General features: G+C 36.3%; 4 protein-coding genes across 9 annotated transcripts; 1 reads left to right on the top strand and 3 right to left on the bottom strand.

Annotated features, from left to right (window-relative positions):
* The first annotated feature begins 1610 nt into the window (after nucleotides 1-1610).
* LOC122395945 (calmodulin) lies at nucleotides 1611-7951 on the top strand. The gene is made up of 4 exons (XM_043393944.1): nucleotides 1611-1850; nucleotides 4486-4660; nucleotides 4920-5162; nucleotides 5352-7951. The coding sequence occupies exons 1-4, from the start codon at nucleotides 1848-1850 to the stop codon at nucleotides 5378-5380; spliced, it is 450 nt and encodes a 149-aa protein (XP_043249879.1). The 5' UTR covers nucleotides 1611-1847; the 3' UTR covers nucleotides 5381-7951.
* A 1052-nt stretch (nucleotides 7952-9003) lies between these two features.
* Nucleotides 9004-12002, bottom strand: LOC122395944 (GILT-like protein C02D5.2). The gene is made up of 4 exons (XM_043393943.1): nucleotides 11058-12002; nucleotides 10419-10612; nucleotides 9390-9710; nucleotides 9004-9317 (listed from the first exon to the last, which is right to left on the bottom strand). The coding sequence occupies exons 1-4, from the start codon at nucleotides 11170-11172 to the stop codon at nucleotides 9228-9230; spliced, it is 720 nt and encodes a 239-aa protein (XP_043249878.1). The 5' UTR covers nucleotides 11173-12002; the 3' UTR covers nucleotides 9004-9227.
* Nucleotides 12003-12263: 261 nt separating this feature from the next.
* On the bottom strand, nucleotides 12264-13937 carry LOC122395943 (DNA-directed RNA polymerases I and III subunit RPAC1). Its single transcript, XM_043393942.1, has 7 exons — nucleotides 13863-13937; nucleotides 13722-13781; nucleotides 13453-13643; nucleotides 13186-13370; nucleotides 12852-13040; nucleotides 12483-12731; nucleotides 12264-12397 (listed from the first exon to the last, which is right to left on the bottom strand). The coding sequence occupies exons 1-7, from the start codon at nucleotides 13914-13916 to the stop codon at nucleotides 12282-12284; spliced, it is 1044 nt and encodes a 347-aa protein (XP_043249877.1). The 5' UTR covers nucleotides 13917-13937; the 3' UTR covers nucleotides 12264-12281.
* Nucleotides 13938-14581: 644 nt separating this feature from the next.
* Nucleotides 14582-16886, bottom strand: LOC122395551 (ATP synthase subunit gamma, mitochondrial). Of its 6 annotated transcripts, none has more exons than XM_043393209.1 (3): nucleotides 16760-16886; nucleotides 15239-15789; nucleotides 14582-15157 (listed from the first exon to the last, which is right to left on the bottom strand). In XM_043393209.1, exons 2-3 carry the CDS (start codon nucleotides 15766-15768, stop codon nucleotides 14791-14793), a joined length of 897 nt encoding a protein of 298 aa, XP_043249144.1. In that variant the 5' UTR covers nucleotides 15769-15789; nucleotides 16760-16886; the 3' UTR covers nucleotides 14582-14790. The 6 variants fall into 6 exon arrangements, with proteins under 6 accessions (XP_043249144.1, XP_043249143.1, XP_043249145.1 ...); XM_043393208.1 differs by having other exon boundaries at nucleotides 15239-15782; nucleotides 16760-16871; XM_043393210.1 differs by having other exon boundaries at nucleotides 15239-15782; nucleotides 16683-16817.
* Nucleotides 16887-20508: the final 3622 nt, after the last annotated feature.

Below are 20508 nucleotides of genomic sequence, written 5' to 3'. Positions count from 1 at the left end.
GCAGCTTTAGAATTTGTTAAATATTACAAACACCGTGTAACATGTACAATCGGTGAAATATTTTTAGAGGGAAGGTGATATATTCGTCTAATCACGTTATACACCTTTGTCGTGTGAACGCGTACGCGCATTATTTTTATTTAAGGAGATATCGACCGAATCTATGAAAGGACATTGAAACCGCTAGCACTTCTGGGGTTAATGCAAGGGGTGGTCCAAGTGAAATAGGCCACCTAAATATTTTCTTTCTACTAAGCTTAGAAATAAAACTGGATAATATTAGGAAAATCTTTAACAGAATTTCCTTAAAAATTAATTATGCCCCGACAGGCTCAACTGACCGCTTGGTCTTACCTGCAACAAAGTTTTCGTTATATAATTGTTAAAATTCATGTTTTAATTATTTAATTATTTAAATTAAGTTAGTGTTATCGGTCTTGTAGTTCTCAATATGAAACAGCAGAAGCGCTATCGCGTACCCCTGGTACTCAAACGGTTAAACTGTGATCCATAGACCCTTGGGGATCCTTAAGCATTTTGAGAGAAAAAGTAAGCATATTATGTAGAGGAATTTTAAAAAGAATGTAATTTCCTTTACTAAAGGAGTCCATTAGAAAGTGCGAAAGAAAACTAGAATTTTTCAGAGACCAAAGGTTCATTTTAATTTATCTTTTCCCCAACGTTATGGATTCTCATGAATCGATCATTCATTAACCGATATCGTTCGAAACATGTTCAAAGCGTTTTAAAACGTTTCATATAGTCCATAAGCATTAACCCATCGTGACCTAATATCGTCTAGAAGACGAGGTAGAAAACGGAATCGAGAGAGAGACGCACCACCTCTCCTAAACGCTCTGGTGTTCCCCTATTTTCCACCCAACCACTGTCATTTAAGCGCGGATTTCCGGCCATGCCAGAAACAGGTTTAAATCAGCAGCCGATTGAAATTCAGAAGAATCTTCGCGGCCAAGTTACCAAATAAACGCTTCGTGTACGGTTGACCCCTTCGGCAATTCAAGAAACGATAGATAAAGAATAACTTGGAGTAGAAATCGCAAGAAAGCGAAGGGAAAGAGAGACTGAGAGTAAGAGAATATAGGAGAGGGAGATAGGAATGGAGAGGGAAAAGAGAGAAACGGAGAAAGAGAGGTGTAGGGCTAAACGCGCCCGAAAAACGCGCTCATTGCATTCGAGCCATCTCTCGCAGGGAAGCCCGGCTTTGACCCGGTAGCCGGCGGCGGCACAGTCCGCGCGGCTGCCTGACGCATTGCAGGTGCGCGTTGGCCAATCACAGGCCCGGTTAGTTCGCCCGGACTTGTCCTGTAAACACGACCGCACCCACCCCGCATGTAAAACGGATTTGCACGGTTGTCCGTGTCGACCATTCTGTAGATCGGGTGTCGTGTCGTTCCTACTTCTTCTCATTTGTCCAATTAAAAACCAGTCGTTTTTTCAGGGTTTTCACAGAGGGGAAGCCGCACGGAACTATCTGTCGACCGCGTAGGGAACGACGCGGCGCATCGCCGCGTGAACTCCCCTTAACCCCCGCCTATGATTCAGACCAATCGCGGGACGTAGTCGTGTAGGCCGTTAGGGGCGGCGTAGTGATACCTGACCGAGACAAGCGGCAGAAAGGCTCGTACACCGAGAGAGGACGGTGGACTCCATTGCTGTCCCGAGTGTGTTTCTCGTCGGCCGTGTCGTATTGCGTGTCTATCCGCGCTTTCGTGCACACGAGTTTTCTTTTTCCACGTTGCCCGGTAATTGTGAACAGTATCCTTTGTGTCTAGTGTTCAAGCGATACTTGAAATCGTCGAGCGTACCGAGACGTAAAACGGGCCAAAATGGTAAGTCCGATTCACCGTTTCCTGGTGCGTGCGTGTGCCTATGCGGACGGACGTCGCTCGGCGGGCGGCCCCTCGCCCTCGCCCTCGCCTTGGCTTTCGTTTGCCGCATTGACGCGCCGAGTGCACGTGCAACCGACTCGATACGCATTTACGGAAATACCGTTTTCCCTGTGGCACTTCCTCAGAAATCGGAAATATTCGCTTCTTAATTGTACGACATTCCCGACATTATCATACACATCCCTTTTACCTACGCACTATTTTGATATTACATTCGTAATGGCCGGTACGCGGAGATGAACCGACTATCGATCCGTTCTTCCTCCAGTAGCTACATAATTTTCCCAATCTTTGGAGATGTCATGAATTGAGAGAGTTCGGGGATAAAAGTCGCGAAAACATCGAGTGATCGTTTGATCCGATCAGAAAAAAGAGACCAAAGATTTTCGAGTCTTTTGCCACGTTAAGAAGTGTAGCAGAGCGGCGGTCACAACGGTGAAAAGTTTCGAGAGCCGACGTCGTCTATAATACGTTGTGTGTCAAGTATATCGATGCGTATAACGGTAAGTTCGACAACGAATGACGCTAAAAAGGCTTCTTCAAAATTGTAAATTCATGAGCTCTGTCGAATCGAGATATCTTATCTCGAAGATTATTGAATCTTCCTCGAGATAATTTGCTATCGGTACTCCGCTTTCGATACATTGCGAACTCTACTTTCAACTTGTACGGAGTCACTGACGTTGCGCTCGAATAATAATTTTTCTGACCAATTACATATTTATACATAACCAGTTGTCGAATTTTCAAATAGATTCACGAGCAGTTGTTACGCAAAGATGGTTTCACGTGAAATTTTATAAAATAGAATCTGACCAATAGTACAATACATACGTTACTCTTTCCTATCGATACTTCACGCCGTTCTTACGTTTAATACATTTCCCAACGAGATTATTTATACAAAATGAACTTGTTTTCATGTTACAGTAAAAACTCACAACATTGTCCTAGTTTTTGTTTTTACCATTCATCGTATGATGTTTTAACGAAAATTATGACTCGGTATATTTCTTATCTTTCTTTGGATATTTGTTATTTCTCCGATCATGAGAATTTTCTAACATTCAACAATCACCGTTGCAGAGTATACCTCGCTATTGATTTTCGCGGTCTCTCACCATTGCGCCAATTCCCTGTATTCCTTATACGTTCTTCTACCCAGCCTTCAACCGGTCATCGTAAATATTAACTTTTTATTGTAATTGAAATCAGTTTAAGTCTATGCTATATTTTCGTGGGATATTCTCGGAAATAAAAAAAAAAAAAAAAATAGTTACAATATGCTCTAAATATATTTATTTTTTTTATACCTTCACGGTACAATTTTAGTTATGGATTATTTTTTTTCACGCGATAGTATATATTTTGTAATATTTGAAACTTGAAACTGTTATTTTGAATCGTAAAATTATATCGAAGATTACTTATTAACGTTTCGCCGCATAACCTAAAATACATTTCCGTACAAATTCGTACATAGAATATCACTTTTTATTCGTACGAATCTTGTAAAAAAATAAATCTCCGTCGACGAAATAACAATTTTTTATTTTTATCGTCAAGAAATGTGAATAAAATAAATTCGTACTCGTAATACGTATTTACTCTTAATCGATAAACAACTGAAATATAAATATCAGATTATTGTTTCGTTTACGAGAATTATATTTGATATAATATTATATTTAAACGTTCGTTGGATATATTTATGTAAAATATATTGAAGCAAACCTAATATACACAATTGACCTATATTGTGAAATGCCTCAATTCTATAAGTTACAGTTCAATTTTTAAACAACTTTTTGTGTTAATGAATTTTAAAATTGTTTTATATATTATTCTGTCTAAAATGTGATTGTTTCAAGTACGCTTAAATTTTTCATATAAAGCAGAAAATGGTATAAATTATTTTATTCTATATCATTTTACTTTTATTTAAATGTGTATAATTGTGATAATACACTTTTCCCATTAAATGATGTATTATCCTTTATTTATTAATGTAATTGTAACCTAAATTTACTTTATGTACGTGTATGTGTTGCTTATTTTTAAATTTGAATTGTTTATGTATATAATGTTAAATATAACTCCATCGTGTAAAATATAAGCATAAACTTCAAATATTTTATATGTACCAAAATGTATAACCCAATTTATTACTTCCTTAAAAATGAAAATTAGTCCGATTAAAAACTAATTGTGCGATTGGTATATTTATACATGTATAGATGTATATTTATAGCTTATCGTACAAAAATATTCAAACTGAATCATTGAAGGAATTCATAAGAAAACTTATAGTATATGATTATACAAAGAAAGTTAATTATACATATATATCTAACATCTAATCTTTGAAAAAAATGCTTAGGAAAAATTTATATGAAATGTAATATAATTTATATTTACATGTTTAAAATTTATTTGAAAAATATTTGAAATAACGAACAAGATTATTTCTATATTTGTTAATATACGAGTAAATACAGTTACTACCTTTATAATACAACATTAAAATGGTCCGATGTCAATGGTCATTATAAAATGGATTTTTTTTTGTTTAAAGGCTGATCAACTTACCGAAGAACAAATTGCAGAATTTAAAGAAGCGTTCTCGCTATTTGACAAAGATGGAGATGGTACAATTACAACCAAAGAGTTGGGTACAGTTATGCGATCGCTAGGTCAAAACCCTACAGAAGCAGAACTTCAAGATATGATCAACGAAGTGGATGCAGACGGTATTTTTTCTTAATTTTATTTTACATTATTCTAATAAAAGTTATTTTGTACTATTCATTATGCAATTTTTGTATTCATGTACATTGTACGCAATACGGGTAATATATTATTTTCAAATACATTTTCTCTTGCATTAATTTTTGCATAATGAAAAAGAAACAAAAAAATTTTATGCCTTTATTAATACCTCATTATTAAGAATATTGGAAAAAATCTGATTTCAGAAAAAATCGAAATTAAAAATACTTGGAATTGTAGGTAATGGCACAATCGATTTCCCGGAGTTCTTAACCATGATGGCTCGCAAAATGAAGGACACCGACAGCGAGGAGGAAATTAGGGAGGCCTTCAGAGTATTTGATAAGGATGGAAATGGTTTCATATCTGCAGCGGAACTCAGACATGTTATGACAAATCTTGGCGAAAAACTTACTGACGAGGAAGTAGATGAAATGATTCGGGAGGCTGACATTGATGGTGACGGCCAAGTTAATTATGAAGGTTGTATACAAAAAATTTCTTATCCCGCACATGTTATTATACTTTTACAAATGGTTTTAAACTTTTAATAACTATTAAATTTCTAAAGTTTTCAGATTTAATCTAGGCTTTAAATTTCCGTATAATTTTGCAATTTATATTTGTTTTTTCAAATAACAATTGTAAGTATTATAATTTTTGTTTGTCCAGAATTCGTCACAATGATGACATCAAAGTGAATGCAACCTGTGTAATGGAAAAACTTGCAACTCGGAGTGGTGTTGACGTATTAAAATAAATCAAGAAACAAAGAAAAAATAATGTTAACAAAAAGCGAATCGACCAGAAAGTGAAAAAAACCTTATATCTGGACGCAATGATGTCTGTAAAACGCGAAAAGTCAACGTCCAACACGCGTTAATCATCATTAACGATAAGTAATACAGGGCAATTGTTTAATTAAAAAGTTATACCACTAAAATCATTATCTTTAAATACACGAAATACTGAACTACACACAACATGAACATGAAAGGTACATACATATTACACGCGCACATACACAAATACAACAAATATACAGCACACTCACAACATACACGTATATACACAAAAGATGATTTATTTCCGTATAAAAGAGTATAATTAAAATCGTTAGATATATATATGTATAAAAACAGACGTGCGCATGTTTGTTGATGATAAAGGTAAAATAGTATGTTCTCTTACTTTCCTCTCTTTTTGGCCTTTTCCTGTTTCTTCTATGCACGTGTATGCGAAAATTCTTTCGTACAAGTTTTCTTTAACCGATTCTACTGCTTTCCAATGTACTAAGAACTCGCTCGGTAGGGCAAGGAGAAAGGAAAAGTGTTGAAAGAAGGGAAAGATCTACAAGCTATTATAATGCGTCGTGTAAATTCGTTTAACGATCGAGATAAATTGAGATTTGTTTTATTTGTTTCTCGATCGATGAAACCTATTTACAACGAATGTCATCGATACAGCATACGTCGTAGCAAAATTTTATCAATAACGGCATATTTAGTGTTTTATGAATTAAAAAAAAAAAAACAAAAAAGAAAAAAAAATACAACGGCTTCGACCTTTGGCTTATTAATGGATCCGAAACACGCTGGATTCCTTGTGTGCGTCCTAGTGGATAATTTAATTCTTCTAATAACCGAAAAATATTATCAAACAAAAGGTGTACGAGGATAAAGACAAAAAAAAAAAATGAAAAATATGGAGAAATCTTGAAATGCTCGAAATCACATAGCGCTAACTCAGACCTACGTTCGCGTAGAGTCAAAAGGATTTTACGAATCGAGTCGTATTGAAGTCTCGACATTCCTAGTAAAAAAAAACTTCTTTCTCTATGCTTTTTCAACTTCGTTATGCCTTCAATCTATCTATATATATATATATATATATACATATATGTATGTATGTATGTATATATACTGTGTGCGTGTATATATATGTATGTATGTATGTATATGTATATACACAACACGCATTATACACAAAACACATAAAAACACGTTTCACCAAGTGCGTTCTGTATCCAATTTCATTCTAATCTCCCGTTTGTATCTTGTCTCCACTGAGAAAGCCTTAAACTCGCGCGCGTTACACAACGTCGACACCACTTTTGTTGAAATATAAAAGAAACAACGGAGAATTAGGGATGAGGGATTTAAAGGGAAGTCAAGTCACAGTGATCGCTGCATTATATTTTCCTTCGCCCAGGGGTGCGTGCCAGTCTCATAAGCGGAGCAACTAGAACCGGAGAAACTGGTGTGATTTGTGCGATTCGTACGATAATGTTACTTAAGAACTAAGAGTAAAAAAACAGACACCGAACAGTGGGAACACATGCGTGTGTCGTCGGTGGTTCAGTCATAATATATATGTATTATATATTATATATACATATACAGATATATATATATATATACATATACATAAATATATATATATTTATATATATTATATATATATATATATATAAAACTAATTTACGAGAAGAAAAGAAGAAAGAAACAATTCCTCCACAGTCCTTTATTATTTAATATTGAAGTGAACAAAATGAGAAGTACTTGTATTTCTGGTGACCTAGATCGCATTGATCATAAAAAGACAAAATAAATGTATCTTCATTTTTAGGTCACAACTACTCAATTCGTTTCCTTCATTAACCAATGGACCTCTCGTTTCAGCCGTTTTTATCTCATCGTCATTTTTCGATGGCATCTAGAAATAGTTTGCCGACAGATGTATATGTATAATTCACTGTCAACAAGATTCGTGTTAACATATCTTCAAAGTTTCACTAATTCAGAAGACCTTTCATAAAAAAAATTGAGGTGATCGAATCACGAAAAAAAGAGTTCTTAACTATTTTACTTCACTTGCGATCGTTCTGATAGCTGTTATCGTTATTGTGAACAAAAAAAAAGTTTAAAATTAGCGATTCACAGCGAAAAATGTTCTCACTTTGTAAAAAAAAAAAGTAAAGAAGAATCGCGATGAAGTCCTTTTGTAAATGGTGATATAGAATTTATTCGAAAAACATCCCTATTTAAATGCTTAACAAGTTGCTGCTCGTTTCATCGATCATTGACAGTTAGTGTCTAAGTTTTAAGTTATAAAGAATATATTCCAGTATTTAATATTAATTTTATATTCGTGTCGCCAATTATATATACTCTAAACTAATTTTTCCGTATTTAAGAAAAAGAATGATTTAAGAGTTTCCCGCGACGAGCGTCGAGAGCCGATACTAAGTTAAAAAAGACAAAAAAAAACAAGAAAAAAAACAGGAAAAAAGGAAAAAAAAAGTCAGTATTATGGTCTCGAGAGTAAACCATAGCTTGAGCCCAGTGGTAAAAAAGGATTGCGTTCTGGCTTTTTCAAAAAATCGTTTCTCGGGACGTTCATTCTTTACAAATAAATAGTTAAAATTCTATTCGAGTCACTCTTGTTCTTAATCCTTCCTTCGAAAATATATGAAATATTATATTAAATGCGATATTTATGAAGCTCCGTCGTGACGCGAATAAGAAATTATTTATTTTCCATGTTTACCCTTGATTCTAATAAATGTAACTATCCATTCGGCTAAAAAGAGATTCTCGATACACATTTATTTCTCCTGTATCTGAAATATGTACGTTCATTATTTCTAATGTATGTGAGATTATTCTCCGCCATATCAAAGGCATACTTCACTTTTCGTGCGTGACGAAGCGACACAGTTTGTATAAAGTGTTGATATTAAGTTAATAAATTGTTCCCATATATTAAATGACCGATTGATTCTTGATTCTTATAATGTAGAATCGATAAACTTTTCAAGCCATAATTTTTTTAGTACTTTCATCTTATATATTGCTCTTGTTTCAATTGAATTTGTTACATAAAAATATATTTTAGTATAGAATATAACTATTTGCATATTATTACAATGGAGGCGTAGGTCGTGAATATTAATTAATGATTTTAATATCAAGTACGATTATATGTTAAATATTTGTTCAATTTGCTATAAATAGTATTGTTGGAGAGCTTAGGTACCAGCGATGTATATTTATAGGGCTTTTCATTTTAAAGTTGTGAGTATGCTTCTTTATTTTAGTTTTGAAAGTTTCTCGAGCGAATCAATAATATCGAAGTTGAGCGTCATATCGGTTAATGGGAACACGACAATTTTTATTTTTACAAAAAATAATATGTTATATTATAATTACTATAACAAAAAAGATCGAAAACATAATTACAATAGCAATATAGCTAGTTGTTCAATATTTAAATATTAGATTATTATATTTGAATTTGGAAAAATATGTAAGATGTATAAAAGTATATTAATTTTTTCATAAAATAGTTCGTATCGTTATACAAAGTTTATGTGCAATTACTTGATGCATATTTAATATAGGTAAAAATTAAAGGTTTTCAATTACAATTTCGAGGTAATTTTTGGGAAAATTTCAATACTCGTTATACACGTAAAAAGTTGTGTAAAAAATAATGTATTTCATGAATATGTCAGAAGGATATGTTTCATAAATATTTAACATGTTTTTACACTGTACAACCTTCTGGCATGACTTTAAGATGTAGACACACTTCTTGCAGCAAATTTTTTAATATTTTCGCCTGGTTTTCAGAATTCTAAAAATATACGATCGATATAATATTTCGTTTTCTAAAAAATGCTAATATCGTTTCAAAACACCTACTTACTTCATCGAGTACCACAGTTGGTATAAATACAACTCTTGGTGTTAAAGAATTCGTTAATTCTCCATGTTTAGCTAGGAGCTCCTTGCCTTTCGCTCCAACGGAACACTTGAGAATGCTATTATGGTCTATATTCATCTTTTTCGCACAAGTTCTCATAATATTCACTGGTTCTATGTTATTTTTTATCATGCAAGATAAATACTCTAACTGAATAGATACATTTTTTATGATATCTATAGAACATGCATGAATAATGTTTGCTTCGCATTCTGTAGGTCCATGTTGGCACATGAATTCATAATCATTTTCCGTTTTTGCTGTCTGTAAAACAGTTTGAACTTGGTGAATAGTTTTTGAAATCAACAAATTCTTATCTGCCCCGAGTATAGTTTAAAAGATAACAATAAAAAGGAATAAGATATCAAATCTATATGACTTTATTTCGTAGATATTAACGAATTAAATTCTGGATACGAATCATGGTTTATAATACTCTAGCATTAACTGATTTTTAAGGCGGAGAGCTAAAACAATTATTTCCATTTCTTTGTACAGATTATCGGTTTGTTTTTATACTCTTTCTCGCAGAATATATTTCTGCTCGCACGTGTAAGCATATTATTTCAATTTATTCTCGTGTTACTAAACATCTGAAAAAGTATATAAATTTTTAAAATATACATTTGTATCTTATTAATATTGACAATTTTTAAAACAAAACTAAATACATTGTCGAGCTTATAAATAACCATTAATAAATCAAAATTGTGCATGATAACAAAATGTGTATAACGTAACGAGAATTATAATATTTAAAAAAAAAATTGTACAATGTAATAAGATAAAAGTATTTTATTGTATATGTATTCGATTATAGTTTTAATAATATATAAAATTAATATATAATAAATGTAACAAACAAATTACATAATTGTTTACTCAAAAATCAATTAATACTTAAGTACTATATAGATAGAAGAAATATAATACTTTTCATAGTTTCTTTCCTTATTTTATAAAATGCCTTACTGTAGCTTTCCCATAAGGTATTAATTCCACTTGTACGTTATCTGGAATCCTGTGATACGTCGGTAACAATTGTTTAACGAAGAAATTACGTGAATCTGAACACAACGCTTCATAGTACACTGCGACATGAACTTTCTGAGTGACCCGCTCATCTTTTTGACTTAACGTTACCGGTTGGTTCTCCTGAAGCTGTGCTATACATGACTTAGCAGATATCCACGAAAATCAAGAAAATTGTGTAATTGGAAATTAAAATTTTTATTCAAAGCATCGATACAAAGATAAAAAAGAGTTAGTATTATTACAGGAACATATTATTAATTTATACAGAAGTATACGTATATTTACAATTAGAATATATTTAAAAATCTGCAAGTTAATTAAATACACACTATAACACGATCAATAAGTGTAAAGAAGATTAGATGTATTATTGTATATTATAAACCAATATCTCACTTTCAATGGCAATGCGTATCAAATGCAATTAACTTCTGTAAACGTAAATATAATTCTAAAATATTTTAAAAGATAATACAATTAGAATTGTACGTGAAATACAAAAGGAAACAGAACAATTAATACGTTTCTAAATTTCATCGCGATCTTTACGCATGTATATGTATCTTTTTTTTTTACCTTCTATGATAGATTTCTCCTGCGTGAAATTTAGCCAAACTTTCGACGACTGCCAAAGAAGCAAGGCTGATATAATAATCAATAGTATCCTCCATCGGAAACTTCCTAATCCCATTATCCGTAACCGTAAAAAACTACTACGACGATGCTGCGGAAGAATTTTACTTATGACGTAACAATTTCGAACAAGTAAGAGAAATCTCAATCGTGTAACATTGCAATGGTTATGGATGTACACTCCGCAACAAAAATTATATGGCAGCCCTCGGTTTTTCGGATTTCTCGGAATCGATGATGTATTCGAACACTTTGTACAGATGTATCTAAACAGTGTACCATCCTTAATAACATGCGAGAAACCAGTTACTGTTTACACCGTTCTCCGGAAGGTATATCTATTTATGTGAAAAACGGATGCGGCAAAATGATAGGACACGAAGGAAAATGGAGGTGTTTTACTCAAATCTTAGTAGCGTGCGAATCTTCCTTTTTTTTATGACTTCCAACAGATTTTTAGGTAAATTTTTAAACACTTCCTTGCAATGCAATTCCAACCTTCCTCGATTGCGATTTTGAACTCTTCGCTACATTTACGGGCCATTGATCGCACGTATATTTATTGATACCTTTCGTGTTGACGTTTACCTTAAACTACGATTTTTCTTTTAATTAGAATATGTATTCGTACCATTGCATCAAACAAATTCAACGTAATTTGTTAAAAAATAATATTTACGCGTTCTACAATTTTAAATATGGAATCTGTTGTCCGTCAAATCGACAGCTTCCGTAACTCTAGTGTTAAAAAACGAAATTGTTTTCTACCTCGATATACACGACGATGTGTATGAAAACAGTGTAAACGGTGACCGTTTTTTCAAATGTTACTAGGAACGGTACACTGTTTACGTACCCCCGTACAAAATATTTGAATCATTTATTTTGAGAAATTTGAAAAATCGGTAGATGTTCTGTAATTCTTTGTCGAGGATGGTTAATACAACTACGCGCATCAAGTCCGCGCATCCTTCTTTCCACGCGTGCACGCTTTAAGAACATTAAGATATATTAATTTTGTCTTAATAATTACACAAATGGTTTTATTTGTACAAAAATTGATGAAAAATTATTCATGTTAATAAATCGTTGTGCTTAAAATTATTGAAAATAACAACTTGCAAGGAATTTAAAATAAAAATGTTACAAGTAAAATTACAAATATATTTATTGACCAATGTTCTCAAGTTCTTCTAAAAAAGTTTTACACTTTCCTTTAAGAATTTTCACAGCCTCTACAAATAATACAGCTGGCGGTAACGTTCCCACTGATTCGATGGTAACTGTGTAAACGGTACAAAAAAATAATTAATATACACGAAGTTTGTTTAAAAAGGGACGAAAACATAAAATTCATCTGATACTTACAAATTACATGATTTCGTACTCTGCTCAAACGTACGCATGTTTTGAGGTCCTCGTGCTGAAACACATTCCTAGAACAACTATCATAGCGAGGATTTTTCACCCTTGCTTCGCGAGAATCTGGATCGCCTGATTTTTGTTCGACTACTTCTATGACGCCGATACTGAAGCAATTCTTTAAGCGATCTGCCATTTCACCTTTAACCGGTTTTACTAGTTGTATGTCCGGCAACAATCTGTACGATGCTGTAGCTAAATATAAAATAAAACAAAACTTATTGAATAAATGGATGACTAAATTTAAAGACATATTTTTAGCAGTTAATAGGTATTGGATATATTTGTGGTTAGAAATTAAAGATTTGAACTTACCTACGGGAGAAAATTTAGCATGATCTCGCCCGATTCCTTTCACTGCGTGCATAAAAGCATGGATTTCTTGACCGGGACGCATTTTACATATCAAGATATCATTTTCTAAGACGCCTAATTGTTCCATACCTCGAGGGTGAAGTTCTGCTTGACGTCCAATTGGAACCCATTTAATGTCTCTGCTGTACACTGTAAAAAGCAAAATTTTTTGCTCGTTAGATACAGAAGTTGTTGTTCTATTCTCTAATAAATAACATAGTTTCTGTTAACATCTACAGAGTTAAATATTTATTACCATAACCAGTGATTTAAGTTTTATGAATTATTTCTATACCATTGCTATTCTTGTACATGTCAGTCGTTCTTCGAGAATCTTTGGGCGCTTGAAGGTTCCAAGTGCATGATACTTTAAGCTCATATCTTAATGTATCTTGATCGCTAACTTCGTCCTCATCTTTAGAAGTAGAAGAAGGATATTCAAATAGCCTAGGATCGGCTTGTAGCGGTATGAGACCTAACCTTTAAATAAAAATATACATTATAATTTGTACTAGCTTAAAAGATATTTGTCCACGCTGCTAGAAATATGTAATCCCTTTACCTGTGAGCTAACACTTCATCTTGGATCAAACTTGTGTTATTTATAATATAAACTTTTTCTATGGCCATGGTTGGCACTTCACTGAGAAGAACTCTACGAAATGCATTGGCAAAACCAACAGGATAACCTACTAAATCAAATTCTAATTCTCGTTCGCCTTCAGACTCCCTTACAACTTGTATTTTGAATTCCTGAAAATAATATAAATCGATATAGTCTAAGGCATATATTTAATGGAATAAAATATATAATTTTAAATAGTGTATTACTTTTCTATAATTGTGTAAATTCCAATCGTATTGCGGTTGATAATTTGTATATTCGGAAGCCTAAAAAATTGAAACAGATATTAATACTTAAATTTCTCACATAAACATAACATATTTCTCGCACGTCTTTCGAATACTCGCATTAGGTACGCCATATTCTTCAAGGATAACACGAGACTTTCGACTTTCGTCCATAATTGAATATTTATTGTGAAAAGTTATGACATGTGGTTACCTCAGCCATAATGTTCCCTGTCTATAAGTTAAACGAAGCGAGAGTCACGCTGCGTGACCCACCGGTGGTACATGATTTGCAGAGCCATCTACCGCAGAACGCCCAAGTTTGTCGTGGAATAGTTCGTTATTTTCAACGCTAGATGGCGCTTATTTTCCGACCTCGGGCCCCCTGGTGCTAAAACGCCCAAGTTTGTCGTGGAGTAGTTCGTTATTTTCAACGCTAGATGGCGCTTATTTTCCGACCTCGGGCCCCCTGGTGCTAAAACGCCCAAGTTTGTCGTGGAGTAGTTCGTTATTTTCGACGCTAGATGGCGCTTATTTTCCGACCTCGGGCCCCCTGGTGTTAAAACGCCCAAGTTTGTCGAGAAATCCATCTAGCGTGGACGATACGAACTATTCCACGACAAACTTGGGCGTTTTGTGGTAGATGGCTCTGCAAATCATGTACCACCGGTGGATCACGCAGCGTGACTCTCGCTTTGTTCAACTTATAGACAGGGAACATTACGGCTGAGGTAACCACATGCCATAACTGGTCACAATAAATAAGAAGTTAGAAAAGTAAAATTCGATAGGTTCATTTAGCGGTTTTCACCACTATTTTAATAAATACAACAGTTCTGTAGTGTTTTGAATGATTTATTTCAAATATGGATTTATAAATATTGCTGTACTTTTAAACGTTCCGTCAATTGCAACAAATTTATCCCACCATCGATTCAAGTTTCGTTTTCCATGTAAACCATACGGTTTATCTTCACTTGATTACATTCTTCTGATCTACAGTCGAACACTATCGTGTATGAATTTTATGAAAAATTTCGAGTATCGTTTAATCCAATGCAGCAGCACCAGAAATAATTTCAATAAGTTCCCTAGTAATTACAGCTTGTCGGGTACGATTGAATGTTAGAGTTAATTTGTCTATCATTTCTCCCGCGTTCTTACTGGCATTATCCATGGCCGTCATACGACTAGATTGTTCGCTGCAGGCGCCTTCCTTCATCGAATAGAACAATAAAGAAGCCAGAGAGAATTCTAAATAACTTTGAATAACTTCCTCATCAAGAGAATCATATACAGATAATTTAGGCGCTGTGACAACTGAATTTTTGTCAAAAAGAGGCAGTTGGTCGACGGAATACGATACGACTGATTTGAATCGATTGTAGACAATGCGGCCGGAACCAAAGGTGTACCTGAAAATATGAAACAAACGTATCGGGTTGTGTTAGAAAAATGTCATGCACGGAAGTAATCGTGTATAATTGAACGCGTACCCGCTAGTCATAACTTCAGTCGCCACTTTAGCGGCATCATTAAACGTAGGCGGCTTACGACCAACTTCAGATGCAACAAAGAGTATGTTGTTGGCAAATATACGGGATAAAATTGCTCGTGATTTTTCACCGATGCATACAATTTTTGTATTCTCGCGTTCGGTGGAATCTGCTAAAAGAGCATCTCTAATGTTACGAGAAACTCCGGTGTGTACAGCACCGCACAGACCACGGTCGCTCGTTACCGCTATCACCAGTTTCTTTGGTTCTTCCGCCGGTGCCTGAATCTCTGCTTGTTCGTAAAACATTTTTGTACCAACACCAAGCGGGCGAGCTTGTTTCAAATCACGTTCCGCTCTACTATACTTAGCAGCAGACACCATTTTCATTGATTGCGTGATCTTTTGGATATTCTTTACGGACTTCAATCTTATGGAAATGGCTTTGAGGGTCGCCATACCTCGTTGTTGTTGTTGCTGTTGCTGCTGTGCAGCCAGCCGCACGATCATTGTCATATGATTGGAAAACATTTTGGATCCAATTCCTAGAAATTTACATAGAAAATATTACATATTAATATATTGAATATTCCAAGTGCAAAACTGTTTCAATTCAATACTACATTTATTATACGATATATACAAAATCTATAAATTGCACTTTAAGAGACCAGTATTAAAATTTTATTTAGGAAATAGAAATTTAAGACTTTTAAGAACGTTAATACTTGGAATATAATTTATGATTTACTCTCGATCCTTTTATAGCTTTTTTTAGATTCTACCTAAAAGCGTAACATTAGCATAATTCGTACTCAAATACTCTACTTGTAATAAATGCATTAAATACCAAAAATAATACCAACATAATAGAACAAATTCTGTACAAAATAAAATTTCAATTGAACAAAAAATATATTTAACTTACCAACGCAGTCATTCAAGTTTTGAAAAGTAAAACAACAAACAGAATATATTAATTAAATTATAAGTGCATTATACAAAAAAAGTAAAAAATTTCGATTCTGTATTATTTTTAATGCATTGAAAATTCATATCATGTTTTCATTTTGTTAAATTGTATTACTGGTTCAACAAAACTTACAATCTTTTTATTTAAATATTATATTCCAATTCATTTTACCAAATTTATTGGGTTCTATTAAAAAATATGAACTGTTACATTATTTGAGAGAATACATTAAAATGTCTTGGTGATTTTGCATTTCCGCTTGTGTCATATCATTTTAACTTAACAGAAATCAAATTTATAGAGATGGAATGAAAAGAAGTGCTCAACGCGTTGCATCTATATTAACAATCGGACAAATATAAATCATTTTTTAAGTAAATGCAATATTATCACATTTATATAATCACAATGGATACCACTCAGTTATGCTTACAGTTAATTTCAGTTACCACATATTCGTTGTATTACGTACCAAATCTGTTACGAGAATTAGTTTATTTTTAACATCTGATATATGTTATTGCGTTTATTGTGATGGATTGAACTCACCGCACGTTTAGAATAATCAGAGCAAAATTGGAGAAACTGTATCGAGTGCGACAGGAATGGTCACAGCACAGGACACGAAGTCCCTCGTAGCAAGTGTATCACGTGGTACATACGGTCTACGTGTATGCGTAACTTTTATTAAAGACGATCAATAGGCCATCTATACGAAGAAGTTTGTTGAACTATTACGTGCTAGGGAATTTATCGCATACAGGCAGAGGTGCCAGAAAAGCACCGCCGGGTGCACACGCACACATGCCAGATACGCGTACGTGAGCTCGTGGAGTTTCGGAAAGTCGACAAAGGCAAACTGACACATGCCCTCTTTCTCGATTCTCCGAAGCTGCCCGAAGTAATTTCGGATCGCCTCGTGGGAGTCGAGAGAGAAAGGCTCACATTTGCCTTCTCGCTCTAAACAACTCAAATCCGACCTCACGTCAACGGCATACGATTCCAAGTCTCGACTGCCCAGGTATTTTATACTTTACTATAACCCTTTTTACCTGAAGTATAAGGTAATAAGTACGATGTATAAGGTACGAGTACATGTACTTTTCAATTTTCCTACAGTCCTCCGCCGGCCTCTACTGACTGCTGCTGACCATTCCCCATACTTCTGACAACGTATAGCGATTACTACGTGTTACTGCTTGCTCCTGCTGGTCTCTACATTCCTCTACATTCCTCTACATATCTTTACATGCCCCTGCTGGCCTCTGCTGGCCTCTACTGGCCTCTGCCTCCCTCCGCTCGCCTTTGCTGACCGCTGTTGACTACTCCTGATACTTCCGACAACGTATAACGATTACTATGTGTTACAGCTTGCTCCTGCTGGTCTCTACATGCCTCTACATCCCACTGCTGGCCTCTGCTGGCCTCTGCTGACCGCTGCTGAACACTTCTGTTACTTCTGACAATGTATAACGATTACTACGGGCTACTGCTTGTTCCTGTTGGTCTCTACATGCCTCTACATGCCTCTACATGCCCCTACATCCCTCTACTGGCCTCTGCTGGCCTCTGCTGGCCCCTGCTGACCGCTGCTGACCACTCCTGATACTTCCGACAACGTATAACGATTACTATGTGTTACAGCTTGCTCCTGCTGGTCTCTACATGCCTCTACATCCCACTGCTGGCCTCTGCTGGCCTCTGCTGGCCCCTGCTGACACCTGCTGACCGCTGCTGACCACTCCTGTTACTTCTGACAACGTATAACGATTACTACGGGCTACTGCTTGTTCCTGCTGGTCTCTACATGCCTCTACATGCCTCTACATGCCTCTACATGCCCCTACATTTCTCTGCTGGCCTCTGCTGGCCCCTGCTGACCGCTGCTGACCACTCCTGATACTTCCGACAACGTATAACGATTACTATGTGTTACTGCTTGCTCCTGCTGGTCTCTACATTCCTCTACATGCCTCTACATATCTCTACATATCTTTACATGCCCCTGTTGGCCTCTGCTGGCCTCTACTGGCCTCTGCCTCCCTCCGCTCGCCTTTGCTGACCGCTGTTGACCATTTCTGATACTTCCGACAACGTATAACAATTACTACGAGTTACTGCTTGGTCCTGCTGGTTTCTACATGCCTCTACATCCCTCTGCTGGCCTCTGCTGGCCCCTGTTGACCGCTGCTGACCACTCCTGATACTTCCGACAACGTATAACGATTACCATGTGTTACTGCTTGCTCCTGCTGGTCTCTACATGCCTCTACATCCCACTGCTGGCCCCTGCTGACCCCTGCTGGCCCCTGCTGACCCCTGCTGACCCCTGCTGACCTTTATTGGTAACTTCTGCCATGATATATATGTATTAAAACTTTGTAAATGTAAATCTATGGCAATAAATGTAATAATTTCAAAGAATTCTATGTGTTCTCGTCATTTTTACCTTCCTTTACCTCTCCAAAGCATTCCCATAGTTATAAGATACGTGCCACCTCTTCCCATATCATGTCCTCGTAATAACAAAGTCCAAAAATTTCTAAGTTCCTCGAAAAGATTTGAGGGGGGTCCTGAAACAACTGGGAAGTCCTGAAACAGCTGGAAAGTCCTAAAACAGCTGGAAAGTCCTGAAACAATTGGAAAGTCCTGAAACGACTTAAAATTTTGGAAATCCCGAGCCAGTTGGAAAGTCCTGAAACAGTTGGAAAGTCCTGAAACAGCTAGAACGCCCTGAAACAATTGGAAACCCTGAAACGACTTAAAATTTTGGGAATCCCGAGCCAGTTGGAATGCCCTGAAACAACTGGAAAGTCCTGAAACAGCCGGAAAGTCCTGGAATTTCTTGGAAACGCCGAAAACTCTTGGAAACACTGAATTTTTAGCAAAGTTCTGAGTTTCAGGACTTCCGAGGTGTTTCAAGACTTCCTAGTGGGTTCAGGGAAACCAAGAAGTTTCAGAGAGTCTTATAACTAAGGTAATGATTTGGAGAGGAAGAGAAAGGTAAAAAATGATGAGAACACATAGAATTCTTTGTAATTATATCATTTATTGCCATAGATTTACATTATACAATGTTTTAATACATATATATCATGTCAGAAGTTGTTAACAAAGGCCAGCAGTGGTCAGCAGCGGTCAGCAGGGGTCAGCAGAGGCCAGCAGGGGCATGTAAAGATATGTAGAGGCATGTAGAGGAATGTAGAGACCAGCAGGAGCAAGCAGTAACACATAGTAATCGTTATACGTTGTCGGAAGTATCAGGAGTGGTCAGCAGCGGTCAGCAGAGGCCAGCAGAGGCCAGCAGAGGCATGTAGAGGCATGTAGAGGCATATAGAGACCAGCAGGAACAAGCAGTAGCCCGTAGTAATCGTTATACATTGTTAGAAGTAACAGGAGTGGTCAGCAGCGGTCAGCAGGTGTCAGCAGGGGCCAGCAGAGGCCAGCAGAGGCCAGCAGTGGGATGTAGAGGCATGTAGAGACCAGCAGGAGCAAGCTGTAACACATAGTAATCGTTATACGTTGTCGGAAGTATCAGGAGTGGTCAGCAGCGGTCAGCAGAGGCCAGCAGAGGCCAGCAGAGGCATGTAGAGGCATATAGAGACCAGCAGGAACAAGCAGTAGCCCGTAGTAATCGTTATACATTGTTAGAAGTTACAGGAGTGGTCAGCAGCGGTCAGCAGGTGTCAGCAGGGGCCAGCAGAGGCCAGCAGTGGGATGTAGAGGCATGTAGAGACCAGCAGGAGCAAGCTGTAACACATAGTAATCGTTATACGTTGTCGGAAGTATCAGGAGTGGTCAGCAGCGGTCAGCAGGGGCCAGCAGAGGCCAGCAGAGGCCAGCAGAGGCATGTAGAGGCATGTAGAGGCATGTAGAGGCATGTAGAGGCATGTAGAGACCAGCAGGAACAAGCAGTAGCCCGTAGTAATCGTTATACGTTGTCAGAAGTAACAGGAGTGGTCAGCAGTGGTCAGCTGGGGTCGGAAGGAGTCGGCAGGGGCCAGCAGGGGCCAGCAGTGGGATGTAGAGGCATGTAGAGACCAGCAGGAGCAAGCAGTAACACATAGTACTCGTTATAGGTTGTCGGAAGTATCAGGAGTGGTCAGCAGCGGTCAGCAGGGGCCAGCAGAGGCCAGCAGAGAGATGTAGGGGCATGTAGAGGCATGTAGAGACCAGCAGGAGCAAGCAGTAACACGTAGTAATCGTTATACGTTGTCGGAAGTATCAGGAGTGGTCAGCAGCGGTCAGCAGGTGCCAGCAGAGGCCAGCAGAGGGATGTAGGGGCATGTAGAGGCATG

The sequence above is a fragment of the Colletes gigas genome, unplaced genomic scaffold (genome assembly GCF_013123115.1).
Source record: "Colletes gigas isolate AHSC1104 unplaced genomic scaffold, ASM1312311v1 Colletes_gigas_Sc00006, whole genome shotgun sequence".
In the NCBI taxonomy this organism is placed as follows: domain Eukaryota; kingdom Metazoa; phylum Arthropoda; class Insecta; order Hymenoptera; family Colletidae; genus Colletes; species Colletes gigas.
This window is presented reverse-complemented; position numbering and strand designations above follow the sequence as displayed.

Excerpts from the sequence above, each read along its gene's own strand:
- LOC122395945 (XM_043393944.1), top strand. Across the intron at positions 4,661-4,919 it reads CAACGAAGTGGATGCAGACG|GTAATGGCACAATCGATTTC; the intron begins GTATTTTTTCTT and ends TTGGAATTGTAG. Across the intron at positions 5,163-5,351 it reads CGGCCAAGTTAATTATGAAG|AATTCGTCACAATGATGACA; the intron begins GTTGTATACAAA and ends TTGTTTGTCCAG.
- LOC122395944 (XM_043393943.1), bottom strand. The coding sequence starts at position 11,172 with ATGGGATTAGGAAGTTTCCGATGGAGGATACTATTGATTATTATATCA. Across the intron at positions 9,711-10,418 it reads TACCTTATGGGAAAGCTACA|ACAGCAAAAACGGAAAATGA; the intron begins GTAAGGCATTTT and ends ACTGTTTTACAG. Across the intron at positions 9,318-9,389 it reads CAACTGTGGTACTCGATGAA|AATTCTGAAAACCAGGCGAA; the intron begins GTAAGTAGGTGT and ends GTATATTTTTAG.
- LOC122395943 (XM_043393942.1), bottom strand. The coding sequence starts at position 13,916 with ATGGACGAAAGTCGAAAGTCTCGTGTTATCCTTGAAGAATATGGCGTA. Across the intron at positions 13,782-13,862 it reads AAGAATATGGCGTACCTAAT|GCTTCCGAATATACAAATTA; the intron begins GCGAGTATTCGA and ends TCAATTTTTTAG. Across the intron at positions 12,732-12,851 it reads TGCTAAATTTTCTCCCGTAG|CTACAGCATCGTACAGATTG; the intron begins GTAAGTTCAAAT and ends TTTTATATTTAG.
- LOC122395551 (XM_043393209.1), bottom strand. The coding sequence starts at position 15,768 with ATGTTTTCCAATCATATGACAATGATCGTGCGGCTGGCTGCACAGCAG. Across the intron at positions 15,158-15,238 it reads ACTGAAGTTATGACTAGCGG|GTACACCTTTGGTTCCGGCC; the intron begins GTACGCGTTCAA and ends TCATATTTTCAG.